The sequence below is a fragment of the Cucurbita maxima genome, unplaced genomic scaffold, assembly GCF_002738345.1.
Source record: "Cucurbita maxima cultivar Rimu unplaced genomic scaffold, Cmax_1.0 Cma_Scf00038, whole genome shotgun sequence".
Lineage (NCBI taxonomy): Eukaryota > Viridiplantae > Streptophyta > Magnoliopsida > Cucurbitales > Cucurbitaceae > Cucurbita > Cucurbita maxima.
Window position 1 is genome coordinate 1,155,794 of NW_019272054.1, and position 17,023 is coordinate 1,172,816.

Consider the following 17,023-nt stretch of genomic DNA (forward strand, 5'->3'; position numbering starts at 1 on the left):
TCATTTTTTCTATTGATTTATGTTTTTTATGTTTATACTTTCTTAATAGGTTAAAAAATAGTCTCTCTTTGAACAAATTTCACATCGTTTGGAGAGAGAGAATATTTGTTAGCAGTAGGTTTGAATTGTTACAAATGGTATCAGAGTCTACCTAGGATAGAGAGGATACTAGCCCTCGAGAGAGAGGACTTGGAGATCTCAAAATTAGAGAGAAAAACAAAACATTTTTTGTAAGGGTGTGGAAACTCTCTCCAGTGGAATTGTTTTAAACTTTGAGGGAAAACTCTTTCCTTTTTTCGCCCCCATGTCGCCACACGGGAAGGACATGGGATGTAAAGAAGGGATCCTATCAACTTGTTCCAACCTAGGATAATAAGCTCATAAGCTTAGTCTTACTTCACCGTCGAGAAACGAAGGAAGACTTCCATCTCCAAGTTTAACTCTAGCTAGCTTCTTTTTGGGTGTGAAGCAGTGTCAAACCAAAATACCCAACAAGCATTAGCTCTCCCTGAAAAGGAGGTGATCCAGCAGTACTTTCCAGGACGACTACCTTGTTACGACTTCACTCTAGTTACTAGCCTTGCCTTCGACATCCCCCTCCTTACGGTTAAGGTAACGACTTCACCAACCGAAAAAGCACGAACAGAACAATATTTGGTAGTGGTAGGTAAATTTTATTTCTTTATTTTATTTTATTTTTGCTTATTTAAACAAAATTAAACCCAAAAATTGGCTCATGTTTGAAAAGTTTTAAAAAAAGAAACAAAACAAATGAAAAGTTGTTGGATTTAAGAATATCTATGTTTGGTTCTTTGAGTAACATTGAGTTGGAAAGTTTAGATTTGAAATTATGGCTTCAAAAATGGGGTTTAGCTGGAAATTATGTTTTTTTAAGCCAATTTTAATATGTTCTTGACAAAAACATTTTTTTTTTTTAAAAAAAACCCCATTTTTTCAATCTTATGATGATTTTCTTTTTCTTTTTTATTTATTTTATTATTATTTTTTTTAATTTTGGTGTTTATAAAGTCAATTTGGTAATCATTTTGTTTCTTAAAGAAAATAATTAAAATTGGATTTCTTTCTTTTTCCATGATCTCTATTTTTTAAAATGGATTAAAAGTTTAAATTTAATAAAAAAATTTGACGTACCAACCTTAGAAGGAAAGACGAGATTGAAGGGTCCATACTTAATCTAAATGCGATTTCGTTTTATAAATGTAGCCGTTCGTGTAATTTAGTTGTGCACGAGGGTAATTTCTTAGTTTAGTAATGATATAATTTTATGAAATTAATAATGTTAATATTGTAGTCCTAAAATATTGTAGCTTACCGAATTTGGTTGGATGTCGTAAACATGTCTACTTGACCACGGTTAGTTAACTATTTAATTTGCTAATGACTTTTCGTTTTATAATATAGTTTTTATTAGAAAGAGTAAACAAAAATCTAATACAACATTCTTAAACAAAAATATATAATATAAGGTTTTAATAATATAATTTATAATAAAAATTAATTAAACTTCCACGGAAAAAAAAGTTTTAATATAATTTTAATTTAAATATTTCAATCATGGTTTCTCTCGAATTTTACAGACTTTTAAAAAAATTAAATAAAATAATGGATAGTTTATAGAAAATCATGAAAATGTAACGGGTGGAAACGGACAATACAATTCAACTCCGGTCCCGTTCTCTATCCCCTCTCTCATTCTCTATTTAAACGAGATTCCCTGCTCTATTTAGAGTAAGTCCGAGTAAATGATCTTTAATTTAATTAATTTATGAACTAAAATGTTTTGACCAGGAAGAATTACAACCAAAATTAAAATAAAATAAAATTAGAAATTAATTAACATCATTTAGTTTATTTAAAAAAAATAGTCTGGATCACAGAGTGTTTGGATATCTATTGTTCACTTTGATCCTAAACGGTCGTGCCAATGAAGATGATTTCACAAAAAATGTTTCATACAAATGAAAATAATTGTTCTTACGTAAATATATATATATACTGACTTCGGGTGATAAAAAAAAGTAGGATCCAACACGAGCAATAGTTTCAAAGTCTCCACAAGCAAATCACTTGAAAAGTTTTAACCGTTGACGACTCGCCTTTGACCTTGCTTCGAGAAGCTTGGCGTGCAGCGTGTTCTCCTTAAGTCTGGGAGGCAGTTTCGATGACAACGACTGTGTCGTGTTCATCTCTGGAGCTGCCATTGTCCATTGTCTCACTGGACTTGCTTGATTCCTCCACCCTGAGTTGCTGCAGGAGGCCTCACCATAACCATCTTCAGGATGCAAATTGGAGCCGTGGATCGAGTGGTGATTGTTTCTTTTCTCGTTGCTTCCACCATCGACGTCTTGGCAGCTCGGCAACGCTTCGCCTTTTCCTTGTTCCTTCTTGTTTCCAATAGACCTTGCCCATGACACCTGTTCTTCAAACCTTACTTGCAAGCTGGACGGAGTTCGGCTTTTCGACCTCTCATCAGACCCCAGTTTTCTTTGGATATCGGTTTCGACAACATGATCTTCTACATTCTCGTTTTCGTGAGTCATCGTATTGCTGTTATTTGGCTTGTTCAACTCGAAACAATGTGAATCAGAATCTTGAGAATTGTCGTCGTCGTCGTCGTCCTCGTCCCCAGCTTGAGGCGCACTGGCAGCCTCATTCAAGGGGACTGACTCAAGCGAGCTCCGACGGTCTCTTAACAATTGGTCATTCTTGCTATCATTGACATCATTTCGTTTCGCTTCAAGAAAGCTTTCTATGTCGAGTTGTAATTTCTCCACGACAGACATCCTGACGTCAGTATCGTTGTGTTCTTGTTGCATCTGCATCCTTTCATCGAGCCAAGCTTCCGAGATTTCGAGAACTAAACCATCACGGTCAGCTCTTCCCGAACATATCCTATCAGATTTCGGTTTTAAGCCATGCACCAGATTCTCATAATGTTTTATACCCTTGGCAAATTCATCACAGAGATCCTCTAATAGCATCCTAGACTTTCTTTCTCTTTCTATCTCGTTTAGAGCATTCACAAGAGAGGATTTCGTCTCGGAGAGATCTCGAGCGAACTTCCTATGTAGGCTCTCAGATCGTTTCCTTAACTTCCTTTCGTTTTCAAGTTCGTCTCTCACGGATTGAATTGCAGCCTTGATACGATCTTCTTCCTTGTTTTTTCTAGCTAGTTTGTCTTCTGTGATTTCCTTAATTAATTCATCCATCTCGTGCCGATCAGCTTGTCGTTGTCGAACCAGCTCTTTCATCTTGACACGACCATGGTCAAGCTCGGTTTTTAATGCTCTTATCAAAGCTATATTCGACGCATGTTGCTCTTCCAAACTCCAGATTCGGTTTAGTACTTTTAACAGTTCCGTGGACGTTTTAAGACTATAATGTGATTCGCCCATTCTTCCCTTGAAGTCCAAAGAACTAGTAGGAGTGATGGCAGGGTTATAAGGTGCCACCTGCAAGAAAAGAAGTTACAAACCAAGCCCACCACTAGTAGATATTGTCCACTTTAGCCCGTTATATATCGTCGTCAGTCTCATGATTTTAAAACACGTTTACCAGGGAGAGGTTTTCACACCCTTATAAGGAATGTTTCGTTCCCCTGTTCAACCGATAGGGGATCTCACAATCCACCCCCCTTGGGGCCAGCGTCCTCGCAGGCACACCGCTCGGTGTCTGACTCTAATACCATTTGTAACAGCTCAAACTCACTACTAACAAAAATTGTCTACTTTGACCTGTTACGTATCATCGTCAGCCTCACAGTTTGAAAGCGCGTCTAATAGGGAAAAGTTTCTACACCCTTATGAGGAATGTTTCATTCCCTTTTCCAACCAATGTGGAATCTCATGATCCACTCCCCTTTGAGACTCAGCGTCCTCGATGACACTCGTTCCCTTCTCCAATCGACGTGGGATCTCACAATTCACCCCCCTTTGAGACTCAACGTCCTCGATGGCACTCGTTCCCTTCTTCAATCGATGTGGGATCTCACAATTCACCCCCCTTCAGAACCAGCATCCTTGCTAGCACATCGTCTGGTGTCTGGCTCTAATACCATTTGTAACAACCCAAGCTCACCGCTAGCAGATATTGTCCTCTTCAGACTTTTCCTTCTGGGCTTCCCCTCAAGGCTTTAAAACGCATCTGCTAGGGAGAGGTTTCCACACCCTTACGAAGAATGTTTCGTCCCCCTCTCCAACCGATGTGGGATCTCACATTAGAGGTCAGACTGGAGAACCAAAAGAGGGTAGCTCAACGACGAGCCTGATTCTTGAATGATGGTGGGTTGTTAGATCATCTGCATAAACGCGGTGGAACCAACCGTATCCATTACGATCAAAGCTAATATTAGCTCATTTCCATGGTTTTCACTCTATGCTACCCGTTTGAATAGAACAGTCTAACACGGATTCTTCAGACGAAAGATCAAAATCGAACGGGAATAAATACTCATTAAAGGAGGAAAAGAGAAGAAATTGTACCTCCATAGAGCTTCCATAGCTTGGAGATACAGGCTGAAGAGCTTGATTATTCCTTTCAATTGATTGATGATGTTGCAATAATGATGCAGCAACATGCCTCCTTAAACTGCTTGCACTTGTTGGCTGCCATTGGAAGTTATGAACAATGAGAACACATAAGAAAAGAATAAATAATTATGAATAGCAAAGAATAAAACAACATTTAATGAAGATCTTGAACAATAGCAAAAGAGGAAGTGGACGATGACGACGATTCAGATAAGTCGGTAACTCGAACACCAAATGTGTAATAAAAACACGAGTTTACACTCTACAACAAGCTAGTTTATGCAAAGAATAACAGTTTAAGCCCACCGCTAATAGATATTATCTGCTTTGGTCCGTTACGTATTGCTATCAGCCTCACGGTTTTAAAATGCATCCGCTAGGAAGAGGTTTCCACACCCTTATAAGGAATGATTTGTTCCCCTTTCCAACTGGCGTGGGATCTCACAGTCCACCCCCCTTGGAGGCCCAACGTCCTTACTGGCACACAGCCTGGTGTCTTATGATACTATTTGTAATAGTCCAAGTCCACCACTAATAGATATTATCCGTTTTGGCTTGTTACGTATCGCCGTCAGCCTCACGGTTTTAAAACGCGTATGCTAGGAAGAGGTTTCCACACCTTTATAAGGAATGCTTCGTTCTACTCTCTAACCGATGTGGGATCTCACAATTCATCCCCCTTGGGTGCCCAACATCCTCGTTGGCACACCGCCTGATGTCTGGCTCTGATACCATTTGTAACAGCCCAAGGCCACCGCTAACCGATATTATCCGTTTTGGCCCATTGCATATCGTCGTTAGCCTCACGATTTTAAAACGCATCTACTAGGAAGAGGTTTCCACACCCTAATAAGGAATGTTTCATTCCTCTCTTCAACCGATATGGGATCTCACAATCCACCTCCCTTGAGAGACTAGCGTCCTTGCTGGCACACTGTCCGGCGTCTGGCTTTGATATCATATGTAACAGTCCAAGCCCACCGCTAATAAAAATTGTCCGCTTTGACTCGTAAAGTATCGCCCTCGGCCTCACGGTTTTAAAACCGTCTAATAGGGAGAGATTTCCACACTCTTCTAAGGAATGTTTCGTTCCTCTCTCTAACCGATATGAGGTCTCCCAATTATGTACGATAATCTTCATCTTTCACAAGGAAACGATTGAATTCACAGCCAAATTCGAAAAACAAAAACTATGTTATAAGAACTACTTTTTTTAGCTTTAAAGTTTTGGCTTGTATCTTGAAAAGAACCTCAAGAAATAGATATCAAAACAATGGAACCTATAGGCAGAGTAGACATCACTACCCATTTATAATTAAACCCCATTGGAAACCCATCTTCTAACCAACAAAATTAAGCACAGACCAGCTAGAAACAAACAGCTTGCCACAAACCAGATCTTTTCACTCAAAAAAGAAAGGGGCATGAAAGGAAATCCTGTTCTAGCCAAATCTCAAGAGGAACAGAGAAGGAACATCATAAAAGGGACCAAATCAATCATTACACAGTTCAGAACATTATCCACACAACTAGAGATAACCAGCTCAGTTTTAGACCAAAAATTGAAAGAAAACAGAACATCCAACCAAAGATCAGACCTGTTCAGGAGAGCTGGGGCAAGGATCACCAAGAAAATTGGAAAGGTCAAGGGCTTTGTCCTTATTAGAGTGATGATGATGATGGAAGTAGCGGCGGCGGATGAGCCTTGAATCAGCAGCACCACCCCCATTAGAAACGCCATTATTGGAAGCTCTGTGCATTTTAGGAAGTGGAAGGTATTGATGAAACTCCCAAAGGGCCGCCGCTAGCCGTCTGGCAGAGATAGAAGAAGTAGAAAAACAAGTATAATGGTGAAAAGGGTTGTCTGTTCAGCTAATGATGGTCTGTTGAGGAAGAGCCGGAGGAGCCCAAATCCTCCATGAAAGCAATGGAGTGCAAGGTCCACATTTCGTCCCTTTTTGCCCCAATTTTTCCTCCTTTTCTGCCCCCACTTAGCCCTTTTTCCATTTTGTTTAATAAAAAAAACTCTCTCTCCTTCTCTTTTCTCTCTAATCCATCCCTTTTCTGACCCTATTTCTTTCTGGGGTTTAAGAATTTACGACAAAGCTTGTAGATTTCCAGGTGGGGTTCCCTTTTTTTGTTCCAATTTCTCTTCTTTTCTACCTGCCACCCTTCTACTCAACCTTGGGCTGTGATCCAATCTGAGTCATTTCCATGGTGGCCTATAAAGGTTGCCTCAAAAGGGTTTAGTATTACCTGTTCGGCATCTAGCTGGGGCCACCCGTGATGATTTAACCCAAAAACAAAAACCCTTCAATGGTGCTCGTTTTCTTTCCACCGTCCACTAAAAAAAAAATCTAACTATAGTGCATTTCTCAAGTTTATGGAACCTTCAAACAACTATCCCTTAATTAAGACTCAACTCCTTCTCTAATACTATATTAAGAATTACGGATCCCCACGATATGATATTGAACACTTTGAATATAAATTCTTATAACTTTGTTCTGGACTTCTCCAAAACCACTCTCTAAATTCTAATCCACAACTAAATGAAAGGAGAATAGGAGTATTAATAAAAGAGATTTTCTTAAGATCTAAAATTCTAATCCTTTTGGGGTCAAATACCTTCGATCTTTAGTGTTTTAGTTTATCAAGATTACATTTTTAAACAAAATTATCGAAAAATCTTAGACCCAATCTTCATGAATAACAACCAAAGGAATAAAAAAATTTGGCTAATTCAGTGGAACCACTGCACACTGTCGTTAGCTTTCTCTAGCTTTGCTTACTCTGCTTCTCACTCTGACAAGAACAAGGCTATAAACACAGGGTTTTGGATTTGATTAATACTTACTAGAATTAAGAAAAAGTGTTCATCTTTGATCAGGACCGTTGAATTTAGTTTGCATTGAGATAGGTGAGTGGATCCATTATGTGTCATATATGTCTTCAAACATTCTTGCAAATTAACTGCCAAACCACCCTTTTCTAGAACTGTCCCAACAAACACAAATTATTGTTTTAAATTTTGTACCTACTTCTCTTTTTACCTTACATAAAAGTAACTTTTGGTAGATAAAAATATTTACTTAAATTTAGTTTTATCCTAATTGACATGCTTGTTGTACTAAACATAATTTTTGCAACAGTTCACGTTATACACCGAGTGGTGTGTCAGCAAGCACGTTGGGCTCCAAAAAGGTAGATTATGAGATCCCACATCAGTCAAAAAAAAAAAAACAAAGTATTCCTCATAAGGGTGTGGAAACCCCTCCCCAACAGACACGTTTTAAAAATCGTTAGGCCAAAAGGAAAAGTCCAAAGAGGACAGGGTGAATCATTCCTTATAAAGACGTGGAAATCTCTTCCTAGTAAATGCGACTTAAAACTATTAGGCTAACGACGATACTTAACAAACCAAAGCGAACAATATATGTTAATAATGGACTTAAATTATTACAATTTGTGAGTGATCTTAATCTCAACTAGAGTTTTCATTCGTGTACATATTTATATTGGGTAGATAATTGATAGTCACATTTGAATGGTTTGCCTTTGTTGACTCCACTTTACGTGTATCAATAAGGTCTTAAATATCGTATTTAAACCCTGGGTGAGTCTTATGAACATTTGTTAGACCGTACTTGCAATGGCCATTGGCTTTATAGCCTCGATCAGTCTCTTTTGTTCAAGCGGATGTTCACTTGAGAAAGAAGGGAGGACAATGAACGGGTGGTTGAGAGTTATGCCGATCGAAGTGAAAGTCAAAGGGAGTCTACTTTTGTCCTTCCATCAAACAAGACATTGACTTCGATGTTCTTACCTTTTCCTCAGAGGGGCTATCTTTGTTTTTTTATCAGCCATTTTTATAATTTATTATTCTCATTTTATATTTATTATTATTTCATTTAATTCAGTCGTTTGATATCGAAAAGGGCTGGATGGCCCATGAAGCTCAATATTGGGCCGTAAGCCCGTAGGCCCAATGGGAACGGATAAAAAGATAAAGTGCAGTTGGGACCGTTGGCGCCTCACAGTCGGTCGTTGCTCCTTCTTCCCGGCCTGGCATTTCTTCACTCCCTCCCTCTCTCGACCTTTCGTTTTCGACTGAAAGATTCAGAGCAGAAACGGAGGGGATTGACGAACAATGCCAGCCATAACTCTTTCACAGTTCGCATTTCGTCCTCCTTCACCCTCTTCTCTTAGCTCTCCTTGCAGGAAGCTGTCTTCTAAACTCTCGCTTCATGAATCTGTTCCCATTCTTTTCAGGTAATTCTGTTTCTTTTGATTTTTGTGTATCTATGTATGTATGAATTAGGTCTTTGTTTTGATATCTGAGCGGAGAACATCAGGGAATAGCGGCTTTAGATTCTTTGTTTGTAGGGTAGAATGAATTTCTGCTGGAAACAAACTGTGGGAGAGAATGAGATGCGTATTCAGTTTTGTGGTGGCTTCCTGATTGATGTTTGTGTGTGTTTGGGACTGGTTTATTTTGAGGGATTTCTTGAAGACTGAGCTCCTGTAGGAGATGATGCAAATTGAGCTATATATTCATCACACTTCTTTCACACCATTTAAGTGTGGTGGATTAATCAAACATTCACAATGAGATGCGTATTCAGTTTTGTGGTGGCTTCCTGATTGATGTTTGTGTGTGTTTGGGACTGGTTTATTTTGAGGGATTTCTTGAAGACTGAGCTCCTGTAGGAGATGATGCAAATTGAGCTATATATTCATCACACTTCTTTCACACCATTTAAGTGTGGTGGATTAATCAAACATTCACAATGAGATGCGTATTCAGTTTTGTGGTGGCTTCCTGATTGATGTTTGTGTGTGTTTGGGACTGGTTTATTTTGAGGGATTTCTTGAAGACTGAGCTCCTGTAGGAGATGATGCAAATTGAGCTATATATTCATCACACTTCTTTCACACCATTTAAGTGTGGTGGATTAATCAAACATTCACAATGAGATGCGTATTCAGTTTTGTGGTGGCTTCCTGATTGATGTTTGTGTGTGTTTGGGACTGGTTTATTTTGAGGGATTTCTTGAAGACTGAGCTCCTGTAGGAGATGATGCAAATTGAGCTATATATTCATCACACTTCTTTAAATTTTTTACAATGGAAAATTGGTGTAGTGAAGAAGAAGCTAGCGAAGGAATTTTGTTTCCAAATTTTTTTTATAATTTTGAGGAGTGAGAAAGAAACAAGAAACAGAAAATGAATGACAAATGATCTCTGAAATGTAATGCCGTTCAGACTTCAGAGAAGGTACGAAGTCTTTGATCTGTTCTTGCTTTATTGATATAGGTTTTCAAGTGGTTGCCAGGCCACAACTCGCAAAGAGCAGTATTGGCGCAAATCAGAAGTGGTTTCGAAATATTACGATGGCCAAGTAATTTTCTCCCATTTCCCTTTTTTCTTTTCTCATTTTCTTTGCAATCCAACTTACGTTGAGAGAACTTAAAAATTAGATACTTTTATACTTCTGAATACACATGTAAGCTTAATGGTATTGGTAGTGTACTTAGATTGTGTACATGTAATTTTGGAACATGTAATCGTGTGTGGTTGTGACGAACCCCTCTGTAATCAGTTCTGTTTATTGTTTTGGGGGGATTAAAAATATGATAATGTAAGACAGTTTCTTATATCTCTTTTCTATATATTCTTTTATAGATGTGGACGTATAAAATGTAACATTTTCAGGTTCATTTCATGCATACTCGTCCATTGAGATAAATTGTCTTCCAGGAACTTCGTCGTCGTGACTACTGCAGCTGTGAATTATCTACAAGATCAGTAACCGTTATGGATAATCCTTGGGCCTTTGAGAAGTCATTGGCAAAGGGAATTCATGAAAATATAGATAACCATGAATCTAGCAGTGCAGTCAGCAGTTCAGTTCTGAAGTTCATGCTCCTGTCTGGTTTCTTCATACTTCAAAACTCTCAGCAGGCATTAGCCGGTTCAGATGTTGCTACTGGGTTGCAGTCAGTCCCTCTTCTGGGAGACCTTGGTGATATTAGCACAGGTTTTGCTTCAGTTAGTAAATCACTCCTTATAACTTTTATGAATCTGTATTTTTAATGCTGTAGGAAGCCTAGCTGTAGTTTGATTTCTTTGTGGAGAGTTCGTGGTGGAACTTTGACGTCTCGTGTACAGTTTTGAAAGTCGTATGTCTTTGACTGCAAATAAAATTATAATATTATTGGTTGATTTTGAGCTAAACTTTAGAGTAATGAATTTAAGCTTGGAGTATGATGTGAAATTGAAGGATCATACTTATGTTATCACTCTTTCTTCATGCAGGCGTTTCTGCTAATCTTTTTCTCAGAACTAGGGGATAAGACTTTTTTCATTGCAGTAAGTGCCAAATGACGATTAATTTCTGGAGGGAAAAAGAAATTTTGTAGTCTCCTGAACATGGAGTTAATACGAATGGGCTTGTGTGAGATCCCACATCGGTTGGAGAGGAGAACGAAACATTTCTTATAAGGGTGTGGAAACCTCTTCCTAGAAAACGCGTTTTAAAACCGTGAGGCTGACGGCGATATGTAACGGACCAAAGCGGACAATATCTGCTAGCGGTGGGCTTAGGCTCTTACAAATGGTATCAGAACTAGAGACCGGGCGGTGTCTAGCGAGGACGCTAGGCCCTCAAGGGGGTGGTGGATTGTGAGATCCAACATCAGTTGGAGAGGAGAACGAAACATTTCTTATAAAGGTGTGAAAATCTCTTTCTAGCAGACGTGTTTTAAATGTGTGACGCTGACGACGATATGTAACGGACCAAAGCGGACAATATCTGTTAGCGGTGGGCTTGGGCAGTTATCGCTTAAATTATTTTTTTTCTGACCTGTTGTCCTGATTATGATAGGGTATGGTGCTTTTCCTAATTCTATGTTTACTGTCTTTTGTAGGCTCTTCTAGCAGCTAGGAACTCTGCTGCTATTGTTTTTGCTGGAACTTTTGGTGCACTTGCGTATGTTATTTCACCATGGCTGACTATGTATTTTTGTTTTTCATTGCCACACCCCTTCGGACAAATTCGTATCTGTTATCCAATCCCATTTGACATAGAATTATTTACCTAATGACAGCTAGCAGGAGTATCACATCGGTAACCATGAGCTTGCAATTTCCTTATTTTTGTGCATAGTAACTTGATATGCTTCAATATTTTTCTTGAAGAATCTTTATAATTAAAAATAATCATGAAAGGCATGCTTTACTAGCAAAATGCGAAATATCATGAATAAATTGGTGCGCCTGGCAATTATTTTAATTAAATAACAGACGAGTCATAGGTATTATATACGAAAATGCTCTGTGGTTGATATCTCAAGAAAACATCAAATTTTTCAAGAGCTGTTTGTCCATGGCAGGGCAATGACCATCATATCTGTTGTTCTTGGACGAACTTTTCACTATGTTGATGAGGTTCTTCCATTCAGGTACGTTCCTTGTGATAAGCAATCTGAAGAAATCAAGAGTTTGATTTCTTAAACTGTTCTGTTAAATTGTTAATGCACCATCAATCCAAAATGGCTGAGATTTAGACATATGGTCCCAAATGAAATCGTGGATTGGGATCTTTCATTTATTTTTTCAATTTATGGTTTGAGTGAATATCTAACTTCGATTCCTCTTAAAAAATTCCATTTATCATCAACATATTTGATTCTTTATTTCCATTACTTATACATGATCACAGGCTTGGTGGTAGTGATTTACCAGTTGATGATATTGCAGCTGTCTGTCTTTTGGTCAGTACTGTCGTTTAGTGACAAAACAACTTTTTTGCTTGCTACACACAAAAGTCGCTACATACTTGAGAAAATAACCTAATTCAAACTCTAATGCTTTTTACGGATGTAATTGAATGATTATGACTGATTTCAGGTGTATTTTGGAGTTACGACTTTGCTTGATGCCAGCTCAAGCGATGGACTAAAGGCAGAAGATGAGCAGAAGGAGGTAATCCCTTATACTAATGTCTGACGTCTGTGACAGTGGCCTACAAAAAATTTAGTATTCTAACCCTTGGTGTAGTGGCTAACCGCCATGAGGGTATGAAATACAGGAAGAGACCTTAGATAAATGTAATAACTACTACGATTTAACGAAAATTATATGTTTTCACATCCAAAAAGGAAAAATACTATTTGAACTATTTTGAAAAATACATTGGTTCTTAATATCATGACGTTGGACTACCAGTGTTTTTAATATCATGAAAGTATATTTCAAGATGTTTTTAGGCAAATTATGCCTACCACAGTGCAGGGTGAAGGGCACTTCTCCGAAGGCTGTGTCCATGGACTATGGTGGTGAAATTTTTTTGATTTTTATAAAATAGTACTGTTTAATTTTATTCTTTTAAAAATGATTTGTTTTGTTTTCTTTTTATTCAGAGGACTCTAAGATTAAACAGTTTCTTTTTTGTTTGCGGGGTAGGGTGAAGAACTGAAATGGTAAATATGAAGGTCAAGAAAAATAGTCTCAAAACTATGTAAACACCAAGTTTTTTCCCTTCAGAGAATTCTACAAAGTAACCAAAAACCAGATGTACTTATGTGATTGGATTCAGTAGCTGAAAGTATGTCAGAAAATAACAGTTTTGTTTTAACATCTGAATCAGGCAGAGTTGGCTGTCTCAAAATTCTCAGGAAATGGTGCTGGGATATTAGCTGCTGCCAGTACTGTCGTCAGCACCTTTGCATTAGTATTTGTTGCTGAGTGGGGCGACAAGTCATTTTTCTCTACAATTGGTAATTGGAAAATCTATTGTATCAAATTATTTTATTGAAATCTTCTACTAAAACTGTAATATTAAATCTTGAAATTTGATTGTTTATATGATAGGATGGCCAGGTAGTTTTCCCTCCTTTCTCCTTTCGCTTATAACCTCATTTGTTTGTTAATGAAGAAAAGATTAAGATTGATCGAAATGCAAATGAACTAGACTGACAAATGTAAACTGCATTCATCTTTCCACACTGTTCTTTAGAATTAAGAAAGAATTAACCATTAACATTTTATATAAAATTGTCTTTGGAATAAGCTTCTGGGAAAACCCAAGCAAGCGCGAAGTTTCTTTTTCCTCATTCAATAGTTTATGTGGACCAAGATTGTAGTCTTTTATTTAAATCATTGAATTTGGTGTTGACAAGAAATTGCAAGTGCTTTCCCGATTTAGTACTTCCTCCTACATCTGAACTCAAAGCTGTATTTTTTCTGGCATTATGTAGCCCTTGCTGCTGCTTCTTCACCCCTCGGAGTCATTGGAGGTGCACTAGCTGGTCATGGTGTTGCAACATTGGTAATTTCTATACTTTTAACAGCATCCAGTTACTTCATTTTTGTTTAAACACTACTTTAACCTGTTGATTAAACCAGACTTCTCAGTGGGAAAGTTGATCAGTAAGATATAGGTAAACATTTTGGCGTGTCTACAAAATTACAAACAGTAACTACCCAAGTCTACCGTTAGCAGATATTATCCTCTTTGAGCTTTCCCTTTCAGGTCTCTCAAGGTTTTTAAAATGCTATCTGCTAGGGAGAGGTTTTCACACCCTTATAAAGAATGTTTCATTCTCCTCCCTAACCGATGTGGGATCTCACAATCCACCCACATTCGGGGCCTAGCGTCTTTGCTGGCACACCGCCTTATGTCCACCTCCCTTTGAGACTTAGCTTCCTCGCTGGCATATCGTTTGGTGTCTAGCTTTGATACCATTTGTAACTGCCCAAGCCCAATGCTAGCAGATATTGTCCTTTTTGGGCTTTCCTTTTCATGCTTCCCCTCAAAGTTTTTAAAATGCATCTGCTAGGGAGAGGTTTCCACACCCTTATACAAAATGCTTCGTTTTCCTCCCCAACCGATGTGGGATCTCACACAAACCTTCTATTTGTGGTTGTTATATTAAGTTGAATCTTATGCGCGTACTGCATTTGGGTCTATCGATTGGGGGCAAGTTCAGTACATGAATTTAATGGAAAGAACACGTTAAATACTTCTTTAGAATAATATACTTGCATATGTGTGCTTGTGGATATATATTTATATACACATATATGGCGTGTACCAAATCCTCGGTATCTATTTATCATCCTCACTTGTCAAGTTGCCAGTTCTTTTATTCGATTTTGATATTTGCAGCTTGCAGTTCTAGGAGGTTCTTTGCTAGGGACATTTTTATCAGAGAAGGTAAGATGATCATTCATTCTTTGTCCACTTTCTTCACGTCTGTGCCATTTATGAATGCTCACTACTATATCTACTGCACATTATGCTTCAGGAGGATGAAGTCGTTGTCTTACACACTGTGAACTTAACATGAATTTCGTGCTCCCTAAGTTATCTCTCTCTCATTTGTCCCTCTAAAATGTTCAGTGTGGTTTGAAAGGCCAACCAGCCAGGATTATGATATGACAACACTTTTTTTTTTTTTCTTTTTGTCTTTTATTCCATTTGGGGGGGCGGCTGTATTGAGATCAGTATTCCCCCCAAAAGAAAAAAAAAGAGAGGATTGATCCTTACATGATTACTTTTTCAATAAAGTAAATTTAGGGGTTTTGTAGGAGTAAAATATTTCCTTAGCTTTTCAATTATTGACACAAGTTTAGGAGGAAAGGATAATCAGTGAAAAAATTATTCGTCGAACTTCTCTTTTGAATGTCCTAAAAAGTAGTCTTATGTCTCCATAAAAAAAAGGGAAATAATTCGAAGTAATTATTGTTTGAAATCCCATTTGCTTCCTCTAAATCTCTTCCTCCCGAGCTCCCAGCCAAATATGAAAAAGAATAGAATATCGATGAAGCACTTATCCTTTGTTATCTTTTCCTTCTGGAATCTGGATATATCCTATTTTTATTGTGACTGTATTCTTTCTTCCCCAGCCAGAATTCCAAAGCAAAGAAATCACTCTAATAGTCCAAACCCACCACTAGCGGATATTGTTCTCTTTGGGCTTTCCCTTTCAGGCTTTCCCTCAAAGTTTTGAAAATGTGTCTTATTAGGGAGAGGTTTTCACATCCTTATAAGGAATGCTTCATTTCCGTGGGATCTCACAATTCAACCCCCTTGGGGGCCCAACGTCCTCGCTGGCACACCGCCCGGTCTCTAGCTCTGATATCATTCGTAACAGTCCAAGCCCACTGTTAGCAGATATTGTCATTTTTGGGCTTTTCCTTTCGAGTTTCTCCTCAAGATTTTTAAAACGTGTTTATTAGGGAGAGGTTTCCACACCCTTATAAGGAATGCTTCGTTCCCCTCCCCAACCGATGTAGGATCTCACAATCACACGACAACAAATAGTTCCTTCCTAGTAGCCCATTCTAGTGTCTCTTCTTATATTCAAGCTCATGATCTTTTCTTATTTTCTTGATGCTGTCAGTGGGCATGTTCTCTTCGCCAGTCAAGAATTATGTTACCCGAATGGGCTTATCTTGAACCACTCTACATGCACATAATCCAGCCAATAAATCTTAATCTTTCCACCGTCCAAGCTACCGAGTGTCATTTAGCATAATAGATGTGCAATTTAACAGCATCATTCCATATAAGCTTTAGAAAGGTTCCATCCATTAGTAGTGGAACGCTACAAATTTCTGGAACAAGAAAGTTCTATGCTTCTCAGTCTTCCTAACTTGCAACTATTAACAAGTCTAGGCCCACCTACTGTGCTTCTAACTCAAATTGCCTGTCTTTATATCTCAAAACTGGAGAATATTCTTATTCCTGGAACTTACGTAAACAAAGGAAGTTCTTATTCTAACATAAACCGTTTTATTTGCAGATTATTGCATATGTCGGAGGTGTTCTTTTTCTCGTCTTCGCTGCCGTAACTTTAGTCGAGATAGTAAACTAGAAACTGTAATATTTGGAACTCTTTTCTTGACATGATTTGTGAATTAACTTGTTTTATTTGTGGAATAAAGATATATATCTTAGCAAAGATTTATGGGTTATGCACGTCAAGTGTGAGCGGAGGAGAAGAGAGTTCAATCAGATCATATAAAGCTAGCATATCTCAGAATCTAATGGTTGTGTGGCTTTGGACTTCTTATCCTTGTTGGATGTGACAATGAGAGGTTGGCCATATTTTCCGAGTGTTTTAAGAACTATTTTTGGTAAATGAGCTTTTGAGTCTTATTTAGTTGGTTTCTTGATTTGAGAAACTTGAACTTTTTTGAGTGATGCCATGAGGCGGATCATAGTTGGCCAAGGGTTTTAGGATTCTTTATACGTGTCATAGTCTCATGTCGAATCTTTTGTACGAGGTTATAAAGGAACAATAAATACATCTGGCTCAAGCATATATCCTCGACCAAATAGGATCTGAGGTTGAAGTTTCTTACTCCGTCCATATCTAAATGTCTTTAAAAGTTCTTCAAATTATGACACGAGATGTGAAGTTATAAAGGACAAACTTCATTCAACCTACGGGAAATCTAGTTAT

At 38.0% G+C, this 17,023-nt stretch overlaps 2 protein-coding genes across 3 annotated transcripts; one reads left to right on the plus strand and one right to left on the minus strand.

Moving 5' to 3' along the window:
• Positions 1-1,913: 1,913 nt before the first annotated feature.
• Positions 1,914-6,741, minus strand: LOC111469040 (uncharacterized protein At5g41620-like). Its single transcript, XM_023114259.1, has 3 exons — positions 6,149-6,741; positions 4,503-4,625; positions 1,914-3,473 (listed from the first exon to the last, which is right to left on the minus strand). The coding sequence occupies exons 1-3, from the start codon at positions 6,308-6,310 to the stop codon at positions 2,085-2,087; spliced, it is 1,674 nt and encodes a 557-aa protein (XP_022970027.1). The 5' UTR covers positions 6,311-6,741; the 3' UTR covers positions 1,914-2,084.
• A 1,825-nt stretch (positions 6,742-8,566) lies between these two features.
• Positions 8,567-16,532, plus strand: LOC111469058 (GDT1-like protein 1, chloroplastic). Of its 2 annotated transcripts, none has more exons than XM_023114287.1 (12): positions 8,567-8,822; positions 9,867-9,951; positions 10,311-10,601; positions 10,869-10,922; positions 11,480-11,541; positions 11,945-12,013; positions 12,274-12,325; positions 12,462-12,536; positions 13,201-13,330; positions 13,811-13,881; positions 14,722-14,769; positions 16,361-16,532. In XM_023114287.1, exons 1-12 carry the CDS (start codon positions 8,701-8,703, stop codon positions 16,430-16,432), a joined length of 1,131 nt encoding a protein of 376 aa, XP_022970055.1. In that variant the 5' UTR covers positions 8,567-8,700; the 3' UTR covers positions 16,433-16,532. The 2 variants fall into 2 exon arrangements, with proteins under 2 accessions (XP_022970055.1, XP_022970056.1); XM_023114288.1 differs by lacking the exon at positions 16,361-16,532 and adding an exon at positions 14,861-15,548.
• The last annotated feature ends 491 nt before the right edge of the window (positions 16,533-17,023 follow it).

What these genes read in the sequence shown, in the direction of transcription:
- LOC111469058 (XM_023114287.1), top strand. Translation starts at nt 8,701, where the DNA reads ATGCCAGCCATAACTCTTTCACAGTTCGCATTTCGTCCTCCTTCACCC. An exon ending in TCTGTTCCCATTCTTTTCAG is followed by an intron (nt 8,823 to 9,866) that starts GTAATTCTGTTT and finishes TTATTGATATAG; the next exon opens with GTTTTCAAGTGGTTGCCAGG. An exon ending in GTCATGGTGTTGCAACATTG is followed by an intron (nt 13,882 to 14,721) that starts GTAATTTCTATA and finishes TGATATTTGCAG; the next exon opens with CTTGCAGTTCTAGGAGGTTC.
- LOC111469040 (XM_023114259.1), bottom strand. Translation starts at nt 6,310, where the DNA reads ATGCACAGAGCTTCCAATAATGGCGTTTCTAATGGGGGTGGTGCTGCT. An exon ending in GCCCCAGCTCTCCTGAACAG is followed by an intron (nt 4,626 to 6,148) that starts GTCTGATCTTTG and finishes TTCCAATGGCAG; the next exon opens with CCAACAAGTGCAAGCAGTTT. An exon ending in GCTATGGAAGCTCTATGGAG is followed by an intron (nt 3,474 to 4,502) that starts GTACAATTTCTT and finishes CTTTTCTTGCAG; the next exon opens with GTGGCACCTTATAACCCTGC.